The 24,962-nt window shown below is 35.3% G+C and overlaps 1 protein-coding gene across 8 annotated transcripts; it reads left to right on the top strand.

Annotated features, from left to right (window-relative positions):
• The first annotated feature begins 732 nt into the window (after positions 1-732).
• On the top strand, positions 733-23,665 carry LOC120347049 (uncharacterized). 8 transcript variants are annotated; one of them, XM_078117599.1, is made up of 21 exons: positions 733-1,098; positions 1,328-2,161; positions 2,258-2,444; positions 9,959-10,130; positions 10,374-10,571; positions 11,467-11,564; positions 11,885-12,025; positions 12,652-12,875; positions 13,242-13,322; positions 13,761-13,847; positions 15,353-15,454; positions 15,911-16,006; positions 16,699-16,825; positions 17,247-17,353; positions 18,386-18,451; positions 19,056-19,176; positions 19,718-19,864; positions 20,687-21,115; positions 21,359-21,451; positions 22,157-22,237; positions 22,587-23,665. In XM_078117599.1, the coding sequence occupies exons 1-21, from the start codon at positions 808-810 to the stop codon at positions 22,658-22,660; spliced, it is 3,756 nt and encodes a 1,251-aa protein (XP_077973725.1). In that variant the 5' UTR covers positions 733-807; the 3' UTR covers positions 22,661-23,665. The 8 variants fall into 8 exon arrangements, with proteins under 8 accessions (XP_077973725.1, XP_039272792.2, XP_039272793.2 ...); XM_039416858.2 differs by having other exon boundaries at positions 19,628-19,864; positions 22,590-23,665; XM_039416859.2 differs by having other exon boundaries at positions 734-1,086; positions 19,628-19,864.
• Positions 23,666-24,962: the final 1,297 nt, after the last annotated feature.

The following is a 24,962-nucleotide window of genomic DNA, read 5'->3' as shown; positions in this document are numbered from 1 at the left end:
CGTTGTCGACTCTCGCTACACAATGTTTAAAACCCTTGTGATGAAGATTCCGTACGAATGTAAAGGTACAGAAATGAAAAACGAAAGATAGGCAAGTTTAATTTTCATCTCGCAAGTGTTTGCGCTGGTACGTGCAACATATTGCTATATTTTGTAATTAATCGTTCTGCAGCAATATCTTTAATTCTTCAAAGTTAATACGCGTCTATAACCTACAGCAATGCTTAGCGCAGGTGCGAATTCTAATGTTATAGAACAGCTCGGCGTCCCAATTTGTTCCACCCTTTTCGATATTTGAATGATAAAATTCTCACCGCTCTGAGCGTATTAAGTTCTGTATGTGTGACAGAGGACGAGTCAGCTGATGGGTGGACATAGTCGACGAATTTTTACGCTTTTCAGGTTTTGTCGGCCGTAAAAACTGTTCGGGTGTGTGATGATGCGATGACAGTAAAATAAAACACAAAAATTCATATATAGAGCACTTGACTACAGAGTTTAGAATGTAATGAAAACATGTAAATAGTCACTACTGATCATGCTTATACGTAGAAATTAAATTATCAAGTTTAAAATACCGGTAATAACATTAGGAAATGAGATGGAGTTAATTCAGGGGATTCAGAGGACGTTTTTATTAGGGATGTTATAATTTGAGGTATTATTTCAACTAAAATATGGATGGGATTTGAAACATCGTCGCCAACATCGTACTGAGAACTATGTTTTTGTTCCAATTTTAGAAATTCAATATATTCATATTGGTACTGAATTCATTTTTTCCTTATTGAGATAAATTCAGTACATATGCTTGCACCATCACCACATCTAATGACATCCGCGTTGTCGGTTTCGTCACTTGCGCCGTCGCAGTCAGTGACAGCGTTTTCTGGTTCTCCACCGTCAACAACATCAGAAGAGTCGTCATTATCACCCCTGCGATCTGTCAGACATAGAAGTGGAGATGGTTACAATGAAATTCGTTATGTGGAAGAGATGGGAAACAGCGCACATTATGCTGGAGTGGCCACGAAAGTAACTGAATACGGCAGCCCAGGTGGTCAAACGCGCGTGGCTTCATCACAGGTATCTAGAGAAGTATGTATAGCGTATCCTTGAGGTAACCTAAAACCACAATATACGCCTTCGAAACCGTGCTAATATATTTATAATTTGCGTAAGCAAGAGTTGACATTTCATGTTGGTTCAAACGGATGTTTTATAATAAACATATATATATTTAAATAGACAAATATTCAAGTTTTCTGCCGTTGCAATGTATAGCCGTTTGGAACATTCTCATAACAATGCCATTATGTTTTTGCAGGATGCAACGACAGCAATGCACATCGACCCGGCAACGGCCTTAGCAGCAAATTCAATTTTGTCGTTAATACAAACAAGTAATTCACAGCACCAACAACAACTTTTACAGCATTTACATCAACAACAACAAAGTTTTGCCAATTTAGACGCAGTCAGCAGCGGTATGCCTTATAGCCAAGGAGTTATGGCCCTGCCAGTTGCTTCAAGCGATGCTTACCAAGTATCACAGGCGCAAGTCTTTATGCCAGATTCTATGGAAGTGGATGACGCAGATCCGCCAAAGCAGAAACAATCTCGTCATGGTGAGATGGATGTCAAGCGATCAATGGGAGTGACCATAATGGAACAAAATTCGGTAATTCCTCCCACAATTGATACAGAAATCCGGCGCACACACTATAAATCACAAGTCGACTCAAATTTAGCTCAGCATTCATCTCTAATGAACGGCGTCTCGACATCAGCGTCTACACGACTCCCACCTTTGAAAAGCCTGACAGAAGCGATTCATAGTAATAGTACAATAAACACGTATGATAATATACCTAATGGAAATCGCACTGCAAATCTCATGCATGAAAAATACAGAGTAAAAAAGCAAGAATCAGAAGCAATCATCAATCCTATAAGCGAACTGGGACCAATACATTTTGTTAACGGTGCTTTCACTGTTCCCAGCAATCACACTCCAACAGAAGTTCTCCAAATGCCTATGGACTCCAGCCCTCAGCGTATGACATCCCCAGTGTATGTGCAAATGCATAACGGATCCATACAGGCATTTCCATCAACTGCAGCAACTCAGCTAGCCATGAACAACATCGCACTGCCACAGGTATATTAAGTGCATATTATAATGCATGTAGCATCGACTAATTTCTGACTCTGTGTTCGCGGGTTTATAATTATAAATAATTTTTAATTTTGACAGGGGTTTTATCATCCAACCCAGATTAAAACACTGCCCGATGAAAACAATCAAATGATATTGCAGAATAGTGGACCTCATCCATACCATGGCCAGGTAATCTCAGATGAAAATCCCATGGCAACTATGGTGGGAGCGACAAATAATGGAAAGGCAGATGGAAATAGACGACACGGTCCAGGAAGGCAATGTAAGAATTTTTAAAAGAAGTAATGTAAAATTTAGTTATTCACCTATATTGTTTTGGCTATGGCTGAACATCCAATATTATGTTATGAGTGCAATAATCTTTCCCATCTGTAATAGTTGAAGACTACAGTTATATTGCAACGTCCTCATATTTTTGGGATTTATTTAAATTGAATGTGGAAGCGCAGGAATTTCGCAACTCTTCTTAGAGCTATGACTATCATTTGCTAAAAGTAATATTAAACAGCAATAATGATTTAAAATCTATATACATGAAAAGTGTTAACTAAAAAAGATTATCTCATAATATTAATAAAAATTGAGGAGAAATTGCTACAGCTATTATACTCAGGATCCCAGACTCCTAGGAACCTCGAGATGATGATAAAACGGCCATATACTCTCATACGTACAATTATTTCCTACTAAGTGATGTTGCTTGAACAATGTGCTAGTCGTATTTGATAAACATAGGTACGAGTATATATCTATCTTTTCTCAAACCTTCTTTTCAATGTCTTACAAGCAATTCCGGTGTTGCCACTTACAGTAAACTTGGATGGCAATGACTCTGCTGAAAAGCCAGAGTAACAATACAGATGTTATTTTACGTCGTGAGCTTGTTGAGAAATATAGGCTCTTATTTATTACGAAATAAAGTTTCAGTGGGTAACTAAATCAAGGAAATATATTCATAGCTGCACTAAGCTAACTGGATTTAAAATATAATAATAATTTTTTGACATTTGTAAAATCATCACATAAATAGCCGAACGCGTTACGCAAATTGTAATTTGAATGTATTCCACATTCCTTCACGACGTAGTATAAACAGGTTGATGATGCAAAGATGAACGATTTAGATATGAGTAAAGACCTCATTCAAAAACCGTTGACTGACCATGCTTATCCGGGCGGAGGGGTGGAACACGATGGGCTTGGGTGGTGGTCCAACGCTATGTTTTAATAAAATCGATGAGGCATATTATCAACGCGCTGTCCTCGGTCTCTCGATTACGATGATCTGGACAATTGATCATCTGTAGTCACTGAACTCAATAGATTGAATTCGAACTTGTTTTCTATGATTTGGCTTTAATAATAATGTGCATGAAATCGCTTTCACATTGAGAAAAATGAAGGTTTGGTCGTGGAGTGTAGATGAACTTGGTTTCCTGCCAGTGCTGTTCTCTTAAATTCACTGTGTGACATTATAGTGCGTTATGTCTCATTTCAGATGCGGCCTTTCAACGACCCAGGTGCTGCAAACCGCGAGTAATCTTTACGTGAAAAAAAACATTTTTGAAAGATTCGACTTCACAAGTGTAGTCATTGTTTAACTTGTTTACTGGGTACAGACAGTCTGCTTTCCGTGTGGAATTTTTTCGCTTGAATGCATGACCGCACCGATGCTTTCGGGGTTTGTTTTGTAAATGCAATCGACCCATCACGTTCCCACAGGTATCCCTACTCGGCCAGAAAGGGGGGATAATGTAAAGCGTTCGTGCATGATACGAATCGGAATTCCTCGGATAATCCAATGATTGTAACGCTTCGTGATATTGGATAGGGTGATGACGCGAATCCATCGGTGTAAAGCCTAAATTTATTGTAAGCTGCATTCTTTTACAAGAAAACAAATTGCTACTACGGTAATATAAGGTTTTGAAGCCACCCAATTATTAACAACCTATGGATTTCATACGTATATATTTAGGTGATTCAAGAGTCTTGCTGCACACTAACACAAATATATTTCTGTAACGTTTCGTCTGACCAAGGTCAGACTTCTTCAGACATACATAGTTCAACTACCATATATTTAGGTATATAAAATGTGTATGTTTCATATCCTTTATCTGAAACGACACCTTTGCCCTTGCGCGAATTTCACTTATCGAATCGAATATTTTGTGTATTACCAACTTGCTAAGTCCAACCCGTAACCACCCTCATCAAAACTTGATGTTAGTTTTATTATGTAAAAACAATATGGACTGACAAAATACTTGAAACTTAGCTAATGGTGAGAATACGTGAGTCTGCATATTTTACACAAACACTAAATATAAACAAGAGAGCTATGCTCAAATATATGGACAGCCAGCCAGTGGGAATAATTTTGATGACGTCATAGCGAAAAAAAAAGTAATAGCCTTCTGGAGAAAAATTTTCTCCTCAACCACTGAAAATTTCAAAGCAATTGAACCAGTATTCGAAGAGGAAAGCGATTTCTTCAAAACGTGTCAAAGAACAAGGACACTAAAAACAACAACAATAAGAACATCAACAACATAATATTGAAACGATCGCTATGTCCACTACGTGTCCAATTAAGACAGACTTTAGTAACTGACACGATATCTTACATGGGTTAATTGCGATACGACTAAAGTCGGCAATCTAAAAGAGAATAATTTTTTTATCTTGGAACAGTTTATTGGTTTACCAAAAGATACTGCCTTGACTTTATTATTTTCATCATTTGACTAGGGAGTTTGCTGATCAATTAGTGGTGTCATTTCGTTGCGAAAAACTCCATTTGATCGTTTGTCGCTTGCGTCATCTGCCGGAATTATTGAACGCCATTATGTTCAAACTAATTTTAGTCGTTCTCCGTTATTTAAGACAAAATTATTTTGTGTTCGATGTCGAAGATTTCTGAAATCAAAAACACCCGTCTTTGCTGATCAAGAGGTACAAGTAATTTTCAATTTTTTAATGTCCCCACACCAACATCGAAGTGAAAAATGAATGCCATGGCATAGAGTCTACAGATATTTTTAAAATAAATAAAAGTAATAGCATTCACGATCCATAGCTCCACTTCGCGTCTAATTACGAGGCTTGTAGACTGTAGTAATCAATTTTCAAAATCGCGTACCGGAGTAATTTCTTCGTGAAAAAATTCACTTAATCTTTAATCGCTTGCGACATCTGCCGGAACTATCGTATGCGTTTGTATTTAGAGTTCAAAAACTCTTCGTCGTTTCGGGGCGAAATGTTTGAGTGCAGTCAGCATAAATTTTAGTGCGAAATTAGAAAGGCACTAAACACTTCAAATATTTTACCCGATAGTCATTTGCTCGAACTAAAATATTCTTTTACATCAAATTCACATGTACAATATAATAAAGTAAAATTGGAACGGAAATCAATTAGAAATTTGAGAAGACATAGTTTATTCTTTTTATTTATTTAATTTTTATGGGGATTGTTTTAAAATTTATCCATTCATTTAAATCAACATGGTTTTGTTAGCTTGATCCTTGATATTTAATAAAGTCGTGTTATACGTAATAGTCTCCGAGATATATTTACGAAAAACGTGATGAATAGGCGCGGTGGACTAAAACTATTGGAAATCTATTAGCGTATCGAGAGAAAAAAACTATATTGTTGAAGCTTTGGAGCAATTAGGTTTTGGGAATATTATCCTAAAGCAAAATGCATTGACACGAATCAGCGTAAATACAATCGCGATGTAATGAAGGCTTGGCCGATATTGAAACCGACGTAATTAAATAAGATATTAAGGATTCACACAAATGCTAGTAATGCCCCCATAATCGTTAGGAACCATCTTGCTAGATGTTAAATACACTCTGGCGTCTTTAGAAGTGCGTCATTTGTCATACTACTTTTATTTCGCAAGCTTTGAAGCGTATCCCACTCATGACCAGCGCGGTGATTCTTTCTCTCTTTAACTAATCTCTGATATTCGGTTACGGCAAACAGCATTCCTTTTGTATTATATGTAAGTAATCGTACAGCTCGTGTGGGCCCGCAGGCTTGCTTCAAAACAATGAGCTTCATGGCGCGCTCTTTTTCTCTTTCCGCTTGACATACTGACATTCCGCTTCGCTGGATATAAGCGCTATGTTGTTTCGCCTCTGTGGTTTTTGTTCGCTTGAACAAGTTTTATCGTTCCATTTACAGGGCTTTGCAGTTTATGAATAGATTGTTGAAAATAGGAGCTAGATAAATTTATCTTACTATTTCAAATCAATTACAACTTAACACCAGTAATTTGTCAGCACAAAAACTCAGAAATATATCCTCGATTTTTACGTAAGAACGTCAGAATAGGAATTGTATTTATCGAGTCTTTTCTATTGAGCAGATGATATATTAATTTGTACTGTATACTTGTATAAGAAATGTTTAAGGCTTAAAGACTTGAATTATCAGTAACGTTTGGTAAAATAATAAACTCGGGAATGCCACCAGTCCATTTTTCAACTCTGATGTCGGTTCGAAAAAAAGACCTGCGCAACCTCAATAAAATAGGTCTCAAATGTATTCGCGCTATTTTTTAGTCTCAGTGCAGCGTCCGTTGCGTGACAGCGTGCTCAGCAAATCGAGACGCGCCCTGTTTCACTTTCCGCTCGACTGAAAGACTGTCTCGGTCGGTTGCCGAGGCGTCCGCCATTTTCTTTGAAAACGTTCGTTTGAGTTGAAGCATTTACGTGGAAAGTTCAGTTATTTCGACAATGTATTGAATTTGAATGTCATAGCTTGCATCAATAGTGTTTCTATCAACCAGGCGTGCAATGCTTGTTCATGCGAGTAAAAAAGTTCGCGGTTGAATGGATTGTCTAAAACTAAATAACATACGCTCCAGTGAGCAAAACCTATCAGAGCGAAATATGTTTTGCAATATTTATTTCGAGACGCATGAAATTGAATTTATAAACAACAACACGTGTTTTCTGTATTTTTCCCTTATCTTTTGCTCACGGACCTTTTTTGGTGATATTGAATGAGCCAATCGATGTTTCCTTAATATTCTGTATTATTCACGGTGTCGCATTTACTCGCGGTGACAATGAAATGTGATATTGGCTAGTTGAACTATACCTTGATTTTGTATAGGTCTACATACCGTTTTCAAGGAACAGTAAACTGTACCTAATAAAGCATCAATTCAGCCATCATGTCATTGAGAATATGAATGGCATATCAGCTAATTTCAGCATTATGGCGTTATCATCCTTAGTTTCCCAAATGGTGATAATCAGATGTATAGATAATATGATCCACAGGCTCAAACATTTTTAAATAATAGATGATGATATGAACAGGTTTACTTTTAAACTTGTACAAGTGCTTAATGGACAATAAAAAGGCATTAATGATCGAATTCATTTTCAATATTACAGTAATATAGTACGGTAGCTCCCGATTTATTGCCCATAATGCTGTAATGTTTCAAAGTTGGCAATGTCCGAATGTAAAAATAGCTTAAAAATTAATTTTTGATCAATAAAACACAGGGTTGTAGTTTGTAGTAAATATGTTTAAGATACAAAGTATTTGACAAGCAGCCACTGCCCCATTTGCCATTCTAAAACCGAAGAGTTAGAACAAGCAAAATAGAAATATTTTCATATTTGTGTAAATATTGTTATTACTTATTAAATTAAAATTGGTATTTACTTATCGATCTTGATCAGTAAGTATGTTGATAGGTATTCGTTTGTTTTTCACACACGATATCTCACGAAAGCGAAGCTAAACTCGCTCCAAATTCTGCATGTGCATTCATCATATCTCGGACCAGAAGCCTATTGATTTTGGAGGATTTATGTTGTATAATTAGCGAGTTATTAATTAATTAGTGATGGGACACAGGGTGTCCCTATGGAGTAAAAGCTCGATCGATAAGTCTTCGATCTCTGACCGATATTCTCGTTTCTATATTGAGATCATTTTAAAAATTATAAACCCTGGGTCGTTATTAGACTAATTACGAAAAAGTATGTTGAAAAAAAAATGAACTTGTGTGCCAGTACAGCAGTATTGCATTTGTTTATATTAAATTACTATGTTTTGACAATAGACTTTATAGTGGCACTATATATAAAAACTAGATAAATATTTTGTGAACAATCAAGTTGATGTTATAGCTTTCCATCATGTCGTTAGAAAAAGGTGATGAAATTTCTGAAACAGACTCAAACGAAGTTATATCTTCTGAGCAATTGAAAAAAGGCGGCGAAATGAGTATTATCATCGAAGGAGGTGATTTAGGAAATGCAGAGGAAGGCAGGAAACGTTCTCTTACTGATAATTCTAATGAATCTATCGAGGATTCATCATCAGCACCAATTTCAAAAATCGCTAAAGTTGATATTGCAAATAATAATAATGAAGTTGTTATTGAAATGGTTAACGATGATGATCAACTTGTTATAACAACAGCTGAATCTGTAGAAAAAGATTTGGAGCACGAGCCAACCATTACTGTGGTGGCGACATCTGATGACACTTCAACACAAGCGTCATCTAGTAATTCTGATGAACTTCTCATTCTTCAAGGTGATGTGGCAGAGGAAGAAACTGTAGTGACCACAGAAAATAGTCAAGACATGTTGGCCAGGGAGTCTGCTCATGAAGTCCAAATAATGGAGTCAAATCAGAATTTTAGTCTCGAACTTGAAAATAATCAACCACAAGTACAAGTTGTTGTGGAACAAGAAGTGAATGACGAAGATATGGCAGTGCTAGAAAAACCTATCAAAAAAGAGAAAGACAAAAAACAAAAACGTAGTGTAAACAATACAGCTACAGTGGCTGCTCCACAAGGTGTCAATCCTGCAATGATGAGTAATTTACTTCATACAGCTGCGGCAGTAGCGGCATCACAGAATGCAGCCGCAGCAACGGTTCAAGTTGTTCCAGGGCAGGCCACGGGAACAATTCAACTTGTTCCAGCATCAGAAGTTCAAAACACGCAAGCACTTATGGCTTCAGGAATTGCTCCTCAGTCATTGAGCCCACAAACAATTGGAATGGGTGAAGACGGAAAGCCACACATAATTCCGCAACCTACCAATCAACCAGTTTTTACTTATCTTGTTACAAGTCAAGGGACTTTAATATCAGCTCATTCAAGTGATGGTACACCATTGATATCTCCAGCATCAGGAGCTGGAAAAGCTGCAAATACAAAACAAGAGGTTGCAGATGGAGATGATGGTGATGCTATAAAATATTTCGGAATATAGTTGAAATAAACCTGACCGATTTACAAATTAGGGATAAAATGTTAACAATGCCTGAAACACATTGGAGTGGGGCTAAATGGTAGAATCTGAGAATCAACAAAAAAGCATTTTCCTTGAGTAACTGAATAAAATTTCCTATACTTTCTTTTATATTCTTGTACTTCCTTAATACTTTCGAAAAATCATATTCAAATTTTACCGCAACGTCCGCAACTCAACACATCAGAAAGTATTTCACCAGTGGATTCTCTTTATTTCAATTTGCTGCTGAAAACTCAACACTAGTTATAACTCATAATAAAATATATCATAAAATAAAATATTTCTGAACAGATTAAAAATCATTTGTTTGATTTTTTTTTCAAGAACTATAAAAATGCTCTGATTAAATCATGCTTGATTATACCAGTGTCTACTGAAGATTTTCACAGCTCTATTCTTATATTCCTTGGCCTCTCGTGTATAGCTAACATTCAAATTTTTATCAGATTTTGTCTTTTTCTAGCAGGCCATGGAAGTGGAGTCAATCAACTAGGAGGAATGTACGTAAATGGACGTCCTTTACCTGAACCAATACGACAACGTATTGTTGATCTTTCTCATCAAGGTGTTCGTCCGTGTGATATATCTCGACAGTTGCGAGTATCCCATGGATGCGTAAGCAAGATTTTGGCAAGGCATGTGTTTTGAAATACTTTTCACGTAATTTAGTATCTGTCGTATTATCTCTATCTTTATCCATAGACTGAATCATTCACCTACCATATGGTGAATAGAAAAAAATTTTACCAAAATTTTTTTTTAAAAAATTACTGTTATGTAAAATGAATAAGTGAAGTTTGTCTTACTGTTTTGTTGGGTTACATGAAAATATATGGAAGACTACAATTAAAAACTGATTATTTTTTTTTTCTTTACAGGTTTTATGAAACTGGTAGTATAAGACCTGGTGTCATTGGAGGCAGTAAGCCGAAGGTTGCCACTCCAACTGTGGTACAAAAAATTACAGAATATAAACGTGAAAACCCAACTATGTTTGCTTGGGAAATTCGGGACCGATTGCTGTCAGAGACTGTTTGCACACCAGAATCAGTACCAAGTGTTTCATCAATAAACAGGTAGATAAATTGCTAGGTTTCTACCAATAAGGTGCCGAATAGAAAAATCAATATATTATATTAAATGTGTTCTAACAAATAAACGTACACAACAAAGGAGGTTGATGGAATATATAAATCAAAAAGCACCCTCTTATCACCATTTTTGGGGAATTCTACACTACAATTATGTTTGAACAGTCAAAATCAGTGTTTTTTCACTGTTTTTGTGGAACGAAATCCCAATGAAACATTCCAGAGAATTTTAATTACCTTTTTAATGTCTGCATTGTATAAATTACAAATATATGTATAAGCAGATGTAATACTGGCATTTAAAAAATATAATAATATCGACTCTGAGATTCGGATAAAAATTTGTGGAATCCCTGGACTACTGGCAAAACCTTGAGGTGCTAAGTAACCCAGTTGAAAACCACTGGTCTAAATGAATTCGTTTTGTATCCATTTTATTGATGCCATTTTAGAAAAATGATTTTTTCTGCAACATATTAAATTTTACAGAAAATAAGAATTAGAAAGAAAACTATTTTAATTTTTGACATTATATTTTGAATAACACTGATTGCAATTTATTTTCAAATTAAAATCTTTTTTTTTTAAATATTTTGATAAACCAGATTGATTTCTGTTGTGTTTTTGTAACTCATGAAAAGCTATATTTGACATAATACATTTTTTCAAACTATTGTGTAATGTAATCCTAATTTTTTTAATAAAAAGAGACTCAATTTAATCAAACACTCAACTTGGCTCTCAAGTATTATAAATTGCCTTCACAATTTGAATTCTGCTGTCTTTATCTTTCTTATTCCTTTTCATCTATACTGATCAAGTTTTATCATTATGTAGTATTTTTCCCAAACAACAGCATCATTGTCTATTCGATATTTAGGATCGTAAGAAGCAAGACGTCGGATTTTATGAAAGATAATCAACATTTAACAGATCAAGCTAACACTCCTTCACCATTGCTACATATGAAAGCAGAACGTATGTTGTTTCGTAAAATTTTTGAAATTCCTTTTGAAATGCCATGTTTGAAGCAAAATGACTTGCAATGATTATCATAACAAACTGTATGAAAGTTCAATATACTTTGACTAATCTATAATAGGATTTTGTAATGAATATTATGTTTCGTATTCAGATTACATGAAATATATAAATACATTATCTGAATAGAGTTGATTTTGAACAAAATTTATTGTAGGTAAAGTCTTTGGAAATACATACCTATCTGAAAAATGGATGAATATATCCACTTTGCTTAAAACTTAAATCAACATCATATTTTAAAAATCAATTATCAGGTCGAAAATCAACACCGACAATGATTTCTTCACACGCCATTGATAGCATTGTTCAACAAATGGTTTCAAGCAACACACAACATCAAACCACTAATGGAGGGTTGCCACAATATATAGCAATTGATGGTGTACCAACATCAGGTATAAATACTTTATTTATTTTTACAATATTGAGGTTGTCTTGCTTTTCAACGAAATTGTGAAGTATGATATAATAAGGATGTCTATCAAAAAAATATAAATCACAATTTCATTTGTACTGTGTGAATATATTTTAAATTTTTGCTTGTTCAGCACATCTTCAAATTATTTTATGTTATTTTCATAAAAAAGTTTATAATGTAAAAAAGTTTACAATTTTGTACAGATATCCAAAGTTATCAAATAACCTTGTCTGTTTGATTTAGTCAGATGTCAAAATTACAATTTAAAATACAATTATTTTTATAATCTAGAATTTAATATAGCAAGTACAATACAATATTATTCAATTGTTTTGAAATATTCTAAAAAAATATCTTCAGATGTTTTCAGTTTTCAGTTTTGAATATTGTCTGGGCATTTATGATAGAACTTATTCTCAATTTTGTCACAAAACATAATTAAAACTGATTATTGTAATTATAACTGAATTATTTTAATTTGTTTTGAAATATCTTTTTCAAATACGAAGTATGTTTCAAACTAATCTTTCAAGGATATTGAAAGATTTTCATTGTTAGATTTTTTCTATTTACATCTTATTTTTTCATGTTTCACCCTCTCAGGTGCTACTCGGCAAGCAACTACTTCTTCATCGAGTATTCCATCCGCAACAGAAGTAGTTTCAGCCGCTAGTTTAACGTTACCACCACCACCTATAGTTCCTTCAGTTCAGACACAAGAAGCGAAAGCCAGCTCGCAGACGTTACCACAAATATTTGCAAACTTGACTCCTGCACAACAATATGAATTGTTAAAAAGTGTCAGTGGCGACATCATCACCCAACAGGTATAAGGAAGGCAACTTGTTTTCATAACCTAACAATGCAACCATCAATTGCAATAAATTACAAAATTTTAGGCCGGAAAGGCTTTTTTATGGTCCAAAATTCAAATGATGGAAACTCTGGCTTGTATATTTAGCATTTATGGATGAAGATGGGAATTGGTGAGAGAGCGAGGTTTTGATCAATTTTCAAGTTGTTTTATATGAGCAATTCAGAATATCTTCGTAGTAGAAGTTTTTTTTTCCAATCTCGAATGATCATTAGATGCCATTCTACATGTTTAGTGTATATAAATATTCAAGTCCATAGTACGATAACTATGTTTATTATCTTGATTTAATGAATTCTAATAAAACAATATATTGCAGACTATAGGAAAGGATGGAACCATAACAATCCACACCCAGCCTGCATCATCACAACAACAAACTGGTACAACTGAAACACAGGTAATTCTCTACTAATAAGCAATCTGGCTTTTACATGAAACTGGAATAGGATTGGATTGTTAAATCATAGGCTTTGTCATCAATGAAGTTTTGAAAGTTTTCAAGTAGGATGGCTTAGGGGTGAAAGCGTCAGACTCGGCTATGATGGCATAGCAGGTTAAAATCTTGAGCTTAAGTCAATTGCCCAACAATTCACCCAGGGTGAAATAAGCATTTGAAGTCTAATTGTACTAATACTAAGAAAAAAAATCTGTCCTTATCTATACATTCAAATCAAGTCACAACGATTTATGCAAATTTTATGGTTTGCTAAACATGATTCAATTTAAAAAATATTCGATATTCCACATTCGAAAATATAATGTGTTCAGAATAATAGAATATTAGATTTTGGTCACTCTTAATTCAGCCTTTCAACTCCATCATTGTTATTCCCAGGTTCAGCAAATTGTTGTGAATCAACAGGGCCAAGTTGTCACCCAGTCTGATACAAACCAAGGAAATATTATTCTGACTACACATCAGGTTTGCTCTTTTATTTTATATCAGGGTTCCTCAAATGGGGCCCTTGCTCCGCCCAGCGAGGCTTTACTTGGTACATTAATTTCTGGTAAATTGACTGATTTGTTTAATTATTTATTAGGCTTCCCGCTGCTTGTCAGCAGGGAACCTATTGTATTCCTGTGTTTTATTATTATTATTATTTATTTATTTTTATTATTTTTTTTTTCAAATTGGTCCTACAAACTTGAAATTCACCTCAAATGTGCAGAAGTTCTCAGCGAGCAATAAAATGCAAATTTTATGCATGACTGACCACGCTTTCACGCTCCAGTGAGCAAAACACGTCTTCAGTTTTTTTGCGATTTCTCAAAATTGATACATGCTATTGGGTTGAAATTCATAAATGATTAATGGACATGTTCCGGATATGATATGTCAAGGATACGCACGAGTGACCTCGGCGATACGCTCCAGTGAGCAATATAGGATTTTACATTTTCATCTTCTTCTCAAGAACGACACTACTTAGAGACTTGAAATTTACATCACATGCAGATAAAAAGTCCCCCATCATAAATTGCAAATTTTATGCATGACTGACCACGCTTTCACGCTCCAGTGAGCAAAACGGGTCTTCAGTTTTTTTTACGCGGGAAGCCTGTTAAAGCTGCACGCAGCTCTAGTTTATTAGGCTTCCCGCTGCTTGTCAGCAGGGAACCTATTGTATTCCTGTGTTTTATTATTATTATTATTTATTTATTATTATTATTTTTTCAAATTGGTCCTACAAACTTGAAATTCACCTCAAATGTGCAGAAGTTCTCAGCTAGCAATAAAATGCAAATTTTATGCATGACTGACCACGCTTTCACGCTCCAGTGAGCAAAACGGGTCTTCAGTTTTTTTTGCGATTTCTCAAAATTGATACAAGCTATTGGGTTGAAATTCATAACAATGATTAATGGACATGTTCCGGATACGATATGTCAAGGATACGTATGAGTGACCTCGGCGATACGCTCCAGTGAGCAATATAGGATTTTACATTTTCTTTTTCTTCTCGAGAACAACACTACTTAGAGACTTGAAATTTACATCACATGCAGATAATAAGTCCCCCATCATAAATTGCAAATTTTATGCATGACTGACCACGCTTTCACGCTCCAGTGAGCAAAACGCGTCGGGAAGCCTGTTAAAGCTGCACGCAGCTCTAGTTTTTCCTCTTGATTTTGTTTGTTGTTTTTTCTTGTTAAACACGGCAATTGAAATAACTGATGAAAAATCATTAGAAATAAATCTATGTATTTTTATGAAAGAACAGGTATGGAAATTCTCTGGAAGGGGTCCTAGACTCCTAGGACATTGAAAGTTGGCTGTTGATTTATATTGAATAATATATTATTATGGTGGTTTATATCTGAGATTTTATCAATTTGTAAAATATTTTGTTTATTTATTAAGAACCTATCTGAGTGTTTGTCTTGTTTTATATTTATACAAGTTTTATTGCATTGTTTATGCAGGGTCAACAAGTGAACAAACTATCTGCTGTTAGTTCTAACGGACAAGCTGTCACATCAACAGCACAGAATTTAGCAAGTTTATCCAACCAACAACAACAGCAGGTCATATATTCATAATTTAATATTTAGATGTGAAAACTGTGTGCATGAATATACCGGTAATACAAATTTTCTAAATTAATTTTTCGTAGTTATCTCTGAATACTGACTGCAAATAGTTTGACAAATAGTTTCATAATATCTATCAAATTGTTTTGCAAAAAGTGACTCATTCATGAAAATACTTGTATCACTGCTAAGAACTAAATAATAGTTTACACTTATTCACTCCCATTAAACTTCGTCATATACTTTTGTTCATTTTAATGTTTCCCATTATACGGCACATTGATTTTCTGTTGTGATCTTTTAATATTTTTAGTGCACAAGGCCGTGAATCATTAAATAAATGAAGGGGTCCGTCATGGAATTTTGTTTAAACAGTTTGGGAACCACTGCGCTAGGCCACCAAATTTATTTTCACAATTTGATAAATATACTATATATTCAATTTCTCAGGTCGTGATGCAATTGAAAGATTTAAATAAAGTACTTGCTGCTGCTGGTGGATCAACACTACCTACTGGAGGAAATCAACCGGGTGCTAATATACAGGTAGATTGTAGAGATTTAGAAAAAGTTTGCTTTTAATTCTAAATCATCTTTCCTGGTTTCTCTGCAGACAAAATAATGATAATTTGGATTCTGAAATTTACAAAAAAGATTTTTTATTTTTTTATACAGAATAGAGGTATCTTATATTACCATGTATAATAACTACTAGTATTTGTATCATTATCATTCGATGGTGAAGTAGGTTCAATGCAGACAACTATTATTTGTGCATTTCGCCCACCCTGAAAATATTCAATGAAACTGTTATATGCTCAAATATTTCAGACAGGAATGAAAAATATAGTTAATTTGGTCAAATAACAAACAAATTGTCCTTTGTCACCCAATTTTATGATTATCAATTAAGTGACCCATTTTATAAAGTGTATTCAATTTTCGGCGCTCCAGAGTCGTGTGTACCAATATGGAGGAAACTTAATTTTGTTCGCCTACTTTACATCAAGTTGTGTGTAAAGGGACTGGAAGCTATAAGCAGGGGGTATATTCACTTGGCTAACACAGACAGTCCTTGAACTCGTAAGAGAACTAAAATAAGGAAAATCTGAATAAAATTATGGTCTAACCCTAATCTGGTATACATACTACGGGAATACCCAGTTTACTTCATGCAATTGTTTTTTGACATTGTCAGTTGTAATATCTTCATAATCTTTCATAAACCCTGTATTCAGATTCCTGCCCAGCACGTGACACAATTAACTCAACAACAACCTTCATATAAAGTGAGTGAGCTTGCTGCTGCAGCTGCTGGTATTACTGGATCCCCCGCAACCCAGATACAAATTGCAACTGAGGGTGGTGAGATCATTTTTTCACTTCTTATTATAGGAGAAATGGTTTTTGAAGTTTAGGCCAGTGAATTTCAAAGTGAGCAGTATTGCCCCTAAAGAAAAAAAATGAGGGATGATAGTGCATCCTCTGAAGTCTGAATTATCGCGAAACTTGTTTTGCTTGTGGATTGTATTTGTACCTGACCAAAAGGTCTCAAATTATTGAGAAATCTTGTTAAAGAGTAATCTAAAGATCTTCTACTTCGTTAAAAAACACAATGTACTATAATTAATTCACTTGTTTAATTGATTTTTAACAAATTTGTTTGTGTGTATATATAGTATCATATGATAAGCTCTAGCGGGTGCTTGACAAACATCTATTAAAATTATTTACATTTTATCTGTTATAGTTGTTAGTCAATATACATTTCTTTTCATATTACCAGGACAACAGAATGTGATCACCATGTCACAACAACAATTACAGCAGTTGGCTGCTCAAGGAATGATAATACAAAGAGTTCCAACAACATCAACAACACAACAAAATGAGGTTTGTGGCATGCATGTATTTTCTCAACAATAAGTTGCATGGACAAATGTACCAGATATATTAGTTTATTTCTGCTATTATTTGGATTGCCAATTGTATCATATATACTACTAGTAATATTAGCATTTCTCAGCACATTCTATTTCCACCATAAATCTGTGAGATCAGTCACTTACTCCTGAGTGACAGTGCTTTGTCGGAATGTCTTTAAAAAAGTATGTTAGTGACCTGAGTCAATGATACTGAGTTCAAATCCTATGCCTGCCACCCATAGTGTGATAAATTGGCTGTGGAAGTCTTATACAGGATGGATCTTTCCAAAAACAATAGCTCCTTATTAGTCATTGGCTGCTCGCTTCTTCGGATTGAAAGTATGAAAATAGCATAAAATTTCTGAATCATGATATATTCTACTATTTCCCTTATAGAATATTATTTTATCGTAAGTACTGTTCAGCTTAGTACGAGGAGACATGGAATTTTCTATAAATTGTAATTCCATGTAGTCTTAGTAACTTTTGGCGAACAATTGGTCAACCCTAACTTTTCTCAAAGATGAGTCTCTTATGACCTCGCTTTAAGCAAATTCCCTTGAAAAAAATTCCAGCAAAGAAAAAAGCATTACCTTAACTTATTTTCTTTAGTCTTTATATTTAAAAAAAAAATGCTCATATTTATGGACACAAATGCCATTTGAAACGTGTACTTGAATCAAATTAAACTGGCTAAATTTTTGGCCAATTAGCAGGCCTTGTAGGACTCCCAAAATTTAAAAATTAAAATAAAATGTAAAAATCTTCATGAAATTTATTAATGATTGATTGATCCAGTAGTTCACAAAAGTTTAGCAAAACAATCCATACACTTTGTGCCCTTTATTTTTTTATTAAATTTTTCAAAACAGTAGTTAATATAACTAGTTTTTTATTGCTGCATGGTTTTGATTCTCGCATGGAATGTTTTTCTCTATTTTGCATGACCTGTTTTCGACTGACTACACAATCTTTATGAAACTGCACTGCATGAACACAGAATCTTGAACATTCTAAGAAAGATGACGTTGATACATCTTCATCTTCTATTGATGATAGTGAGAAGGTCAGGATGGTGCCTTGAACTTTTTAGAAAGGTTACCCTATTCAATAGCTGTACGATATTTTACATTGAAAATAGGAATTCATCTGATTTTATAAATCAGAAATTAAAATTGTGAAAAAAATTCATTCAACACTTGAATTTCTGTCTGTATATGATTGTATTCCAGTAATCTATAACGCTATTCACAAAAAGTTGCTTTCTAGAATATTTATCGAATGAACTGAGTTCTTTCTTTCAATGCACCACATATTTGTATTTTCTTGAAAATAAATATCTGTCTGTTCGATGGCCAGTACTCGCAAAGTATGTGAACACCGGAACGTAGTATGTGTAGTGTGTACCAGATTAGGGTTAGGCCGTAATTTTATTCCAATTTTTCTTATTTTGGTTCTATTTCGGGGTTCAGGGACTAGCCAAGTGACTCCCGTAGTATTTGTACCTGAAATTATGGCCTAACCTGGTACACATAGTACATTCTGGTGTTCGCATTTTCAGTTTAAATACTTCGGAAGTACCCAATGGCCCTTCATATCAAAAGCCCATGTTGAAATTATGAATAGGAGGGAAAAGGAAATATGACAATTTTTACAATTATATCTAACAGAAAGCAGCAGTTAACCAAAGTGTTCCAATACCATCAAGTGAAGTGACAATTGTGGAACAGTCTGCTTCAACAGAGCAACAACAACAAGATCAACAACAAATATTAAAGTTATTACAAAATGGTGAGAAATTATTGGATTCATAGTATTCCAAAATTTTTTATGAAATTCAAGTTTTTCAAATTTGTAAATTGGGATTTGTATCAAATTCCACTCTGGAATTCTTGTGTGTTTTTGTGATTATCTTTTTCTTAGAAGAACACTTGATTCCAGATTGAATTTCATATATATTACAAAGACATTAATATCGATAACATAGGTTTTGTAACAAAATGTCTGTATCACGAGCATGCAACTGTTTATCGCAATGGGCCGAAATTAAAATTAAACTATGGGCCAAGCCATCGAACAAACTTGAACCGGCATCAATAAAGAAATTTGATGTTATCGAATCCTCACCTAACGAAACCTTACCTCTTACATGTCATTAGATATCAGTGGCCGCCTGTGCAGGGTCTGGTCAGAGCAAAAGATACGGATAAGCATCGTATAAAAACAATAAATCAATTTTTAGCAATGCTCGTAAAACAAGAACCAGACTCTGATGGCCAGGTCATGATATCGGCCACTTCTCAACAATCAACAGTGAATCAATTGTTATTAGCTGCTCAGCAACAACTACAACAACAAGTGCAACAGCCAACAGTGACTGTAACACAGCAAGATGCCGCTCAACTTTTATCAGCAGCTGCTGCACTGGGGAGTGTGCAACCCCAACAAGCTGCGAATGCTGCTCAACCAGTATCAGTCGGTAAGTTTTTCTATCTTTATACAACACATTTATACGCCTTTTGCTCTTAACTAGACCATGCACAAACAGTCACTGATATCTTACAATATGTATACGGCTACTATTATTTGGAAATATCGGAATCTTTCTGTTTCGATATTGGCTACCCAATTTATTACACCCTGGGTATGATGTTGGGCATGGAATTGAACCCGAACTAACGTTTTAACCACTGGGACTGTGTGAAGAAGTCTTCTTATTTAAATCATGTTATTATCTTGAAGACCTGTGAAAAGTTGGTGCTTCCGAAGTATTCATACCAAGATGGCGCACAACCTGAACATAGTATGTGTACCAGGTTAGGGTTGTTCAGTTTGTGTTTCATCTTGGTACAAATACTTCAGGAGCGTCGAAATGTTCATAGAGTGCTGAGTTGAATCAGTTGGTATAATAAAACTTTTATTTTAAACTATATGATTTTTAAATAAAATGTCATTACTCATTCCGCTAAGGAGGAATAAAACCGAAAAGATAGCTCAAATGAATATTATGCACCTATCGAAATTATTATAATCGGTGACTAAAAAAATTTAAATTTAGAATTTATCACTTTCGGGACCCAGAAAACATAAGTCTTGTTTTACTGACAATATTCAAAACGTTTCAATAAAATAGAAATGAAATAATTAACGCCATATATACAAGATAGCTATCCTATAATCATCATTATTGTTGATATAGGTCCAGAACGATCGTGTTTTAAACTAAAGCTTAACACTTCTTGGGGTTACAGACAAAATTACATCTTATCCAGCAAAATATTCTAATGTTTTTTTCATCTAGGGTTAACAAACAACAACTCTAATAACAACAACAGTCAGCAACAACAATTACTGAATGCTAATCCTAGTGTGCTGGCTCAACTTCAGCAGCAACTGGCTAGCATTCAACAGCAACAACAACTTCTTCAGACTCAGCAGCAAGCATCAACGACGCAACAACAACCTGGTATTGTACACATACTGTCAGCTGCAGCTCAACTTCAACAGCAAACTGGCGGTAACGCCAACACATCGAATAATATTCAACAGCAGTTAGCAATGGCACAAATGCTGTCGGCAGCGCAAGGTTCACCGCAAGCGAAAAACGGAAAGGGTGCTTCGATATCGCAACGTTTGACAGAACTTCAGCCTGTCAGTACATTGCTCAGTCAATTAAGGCCTGTCTCACTTCAAAGCACAAATACATCAAACTCGTATATAGTTTCCAAAGGTAAAATTATTTTGAGCTGTTGATCAATATTTTTGAGGTGATAACACATCTGGATGGTTTATCATTTACTTATTCTCACACATCGGCTGACAATTTTTTTCTATAGAAGAATAAAGTTAGTTTTTTTCCTCGTCCCTGAGACAATCATGACTCAGATTCCTGACAGCAGCTCAAAATGTTGGTCTCTGGGTCCATAGCTCGGATTTTGACCGACAATGAACACATTCATTTTTTCTCATCTAGGAACAGCTCCAATCACTGCACCTGTGACACTACCGCATCTTGTTCTTCCTGCTGCCACAGTAGCAGGTGCTACCTCACATGTTCCAAACACAGGTAACTGACTTGAATATTTTGTTGTATAACTTTTCTTGAAAATAGGTTAGTTTTATAACATATGTATAATGAGCATGTGTTGTATGTACTCTCTTATGACTAACATGGCATATCACTCAATGCTCTTGTTTTAAATCTTCTGAGCCACAGCTGAGTTGTTGAAGTCTGAATTTGGAATTTTGGTAGTCTATTTGCTTAACTGCATTGGAGATTTTGGGTTGTTAAACCCCTATCCACGATCTTTTATAATCTGTGAGAAATTAAATATTATGCCGGGTACAAGAAATATTCTTGTCATTTGAATATGGTAAACTAGACCAGGGGTGTGCAACCTTTAAAGCATAAGGGCCAGATACAAATAACTAGGTGAAACCGGGGGCCACACCTTCATTTAATACAGGCTTTCCAGTAGATTTAGGCACATTAATTTGAGGAACTGTAACGTCATAGACATTGATGATAATTGAACTCAGTCACTCAGGTACAGGCTTCGTAACGCAAGGGGGTTGGAAATATTCGAACCAAAATAAATTAAAAACTTGTTTCGCGGGCTGCGCACGATTCGAAATTGGCACTTCTCCACTGGCTACACAAATTTTTCTTGTGGGCCGCGGTTTGCACACCCCTGATCTAGACCATACTCTGGAGCAATATTTACGGAAGATGTTCTGTATAAAAAATACAATACGGCATTCTGTATTTTAGGTGCCACCACTGCCAATTCTTCACAACCATTCACAACAATATATAGTGAGGCTTGGAAACTTGCCACAAACGGACAAAGAGGTAAGTCTTGAATTTTATGAATGGAAGTGTCCCCCTAAACTTCTTTTCTCCAGTTTTCTCTGTGAATTCTCTCATTGCTGATTGGAATTTTGACATGTTTACTAGCTTAAAATTGTAGCTAGTTTATTAGTAACATATTTCAATAGTTTTCAAAAGGTTCAAGACTAGCCGTTAGGACTAGGAGTCAAGATGCATAAAGTTGATCATTATTATTTATTCTCTGGTCTTTTATGTACCACACAATTCTATAGAAAGAGAGCCTATGTTAGCTCCGGTGGGTGTTCTACAATTTCCCTAAGTATGGTAAAGTTTTAGAAAGTTATTTTAAACGATTCTCTATCATTTCCAGCAGACGCAACTTCTGTACAAGTAACGGTGAGTGATAACGCAAGCAAAGTATCTTCAAGTCCAGCTAAAAGTTAACTTACACATCGTGAACAATACAAGTGACCAATTCCTGCATCGAATCTCTGTATTCATATATTCAAAAAGAGAGCAGTAAGAAAAATGTATTCACTGCGGACTAAATGAATAGCACGGAACAAGGTGATTGTCATCAGAGCCTGAATTTGGTTTGACTCTCGATTGTGGTAATTTCCAGCTCCCAACTTAACAGTTAACAGGCCTATACTGCTTCAGCTTCAAATTTTGTCTACGACATCCTGAACATCTGCATTCCGATACCCGATAAAATTGGAAATAACACACTCCGACGCTGGCAATAGTGACGTTGGGCACTTAGGAATTTGCAAAAATATATGGATGTGCTCTTTGCATTGTTCCATGTTCTTGCTTATACTATTTATCTGTTCGTTGTTGGATATCAGGGCTCACAATAAGCACAATATGAGCCAGCTACCTCTTCATATACCACTGCCTGATTATGTCTGGTTTATCAATGATGATACACTGATGCGCTTAGTTTTTAATTTGCATTTATTGCAACTGGCTCAACTTGATGTTTGGTCATTTTAAATTTAGTCTTCGCCACTAATGGTCCAATGGTTATCCAATCCTACATTTACACACTTATATATATAATCTAATCACAAATTGTTTGTACGGAGTTAGTTGATATTGTTTTATTAAACTTTACGAGAGTACTCAGTGGCAGCAAACTCAGTTTTAATTTTTCGTAGTGAATAAAATCCAAGCATATTGACCGAATGGTAGTGCCTCTGTTCTATTGCAGCGCTGTATGAAGTTGTATAGATATATAAATATTTTTGTCAACAATGTTTAGTTTGTTTTTATTATTATAAACCATGTTTCTTTTGTTTGCGTTTTGGCAATAAGTGGCCAAAACCGGGTATTAGAACTATCTTTGTAAATGAATATATGTTGAATGCTACTATGGTAGACCCATTTGTCTTCATATTGGCGCAATGTTATCATTTTTTGCTTTTGTAATAAATGAATTTACAAGAACTTTTTTGTATGAGGTTTACTGATTCGGATTTCAGAGTTGATGCAGTTGTTGCACATTACTTGTTGTACAAAAGCAGTAACATATCAGCGCATTGTGCTGAGCCTCAGATATACTTCGCACTTCTGACTACCCTTTGTGGGTGGGTACATGTGCGAGTACATCGCTGGGGTATTGGCGCTCCAGAGGTGTACGTACCAATATGGAGGGAACTAATTTTGTGTGCCTACTTTACATCAAGTTGTATAAAGGGACTGAAACACATGGGCATATTCACGTGGCATGGCCTAACCTGATACATATACTACGCCAGTACTGCGCGTGGTTACTGGTCTATTATGGCTCCCACCACTTTCCAGTCCATGCATCTGAAGTTCTTAGAAAAGTTTTTCTTCATGGAAGTAAATTGATGGATTCTGTGTTTTGGGTCACCCGTTGTGATCGTAATAGTTAATAGTGTCCTTTAACACTAAATTTTTATGGTCCTTGCGACGACGTGTGAAATGCATGGAAACTGGCGCGAACCACTTCTTCTGAAAACACCTTTCAATCTAACATATGTACATTTTAAACCTGACTTGAGGTTTTGTCCGATTTCCTGATTCTGTAATCAGTTTTATTTTGTTTTTATCAATTTTTTTTTTATATTTTTTTTAGGCTGATATGGAGTGAAATGAACTTATACAGAAGGGCCCAAATGTATCAGTAACATCCTAACTCATAACAAAAACTGGCAATCTGAGCCACTCTGCTCTGTGGCTCGAAACCACCAAGATAGAGATAGTCCATCTTATATTCATAAGCGACTGCCCCAGAAGAGCAAGAGATGAGGTTGACGCATTCTGCTAAGCGCTTCGAACACGCTTACAGTCGCGCCTCTGATTACCCTGCATGCTTCCGCAGATCCAAGTATGTGTCAGATCAGATGCTTTCCGAATAGTCAAGTCTATGCACTGTACCTACAACGGATAATTGGTTAACTATTCCCATACCCAACGTGGACTGGTAACCGGACACGAAACTGCTGTTCGCCATATGAAGTCTTTATCAAATTTCTACCCTAAGATGGTTTACCTTACCGCTGATCAGTTGTAAATATAATTTTATTTTGACTCCATAATCGGCATGTCATCCTCAACTATTACATATCTGAAACTGACCAACGATTTCCAAATCCTACACGAACTGGTAAAAACGGACGATAAGCCAAGGCTCGCCAAAACATTATCAAGCCAGATTTACTTTCCCCCCAGAATAAATACCAAATTCATATATTTTACCTAAATGCAATTATTGTCT

This window comes from Styela clava, chromosome 11, assembly GCF_964204865.1.
Source record: "Styela clava chromosome 11, kaStyClav1.hap1.2, whole genome shotgun sequence".
Taxonomy (NCBI): domain Eukaryota; kingdom Metazoa; phylum Chordata; class Ascidiacea; order Stolidobranchia; family Styelidae; genus Styela; species Styela clava.
Note: the sequence above shows the minus strand (reverse complement) of the source record. Positions and strands in the feature narration are given on the sequence as shown.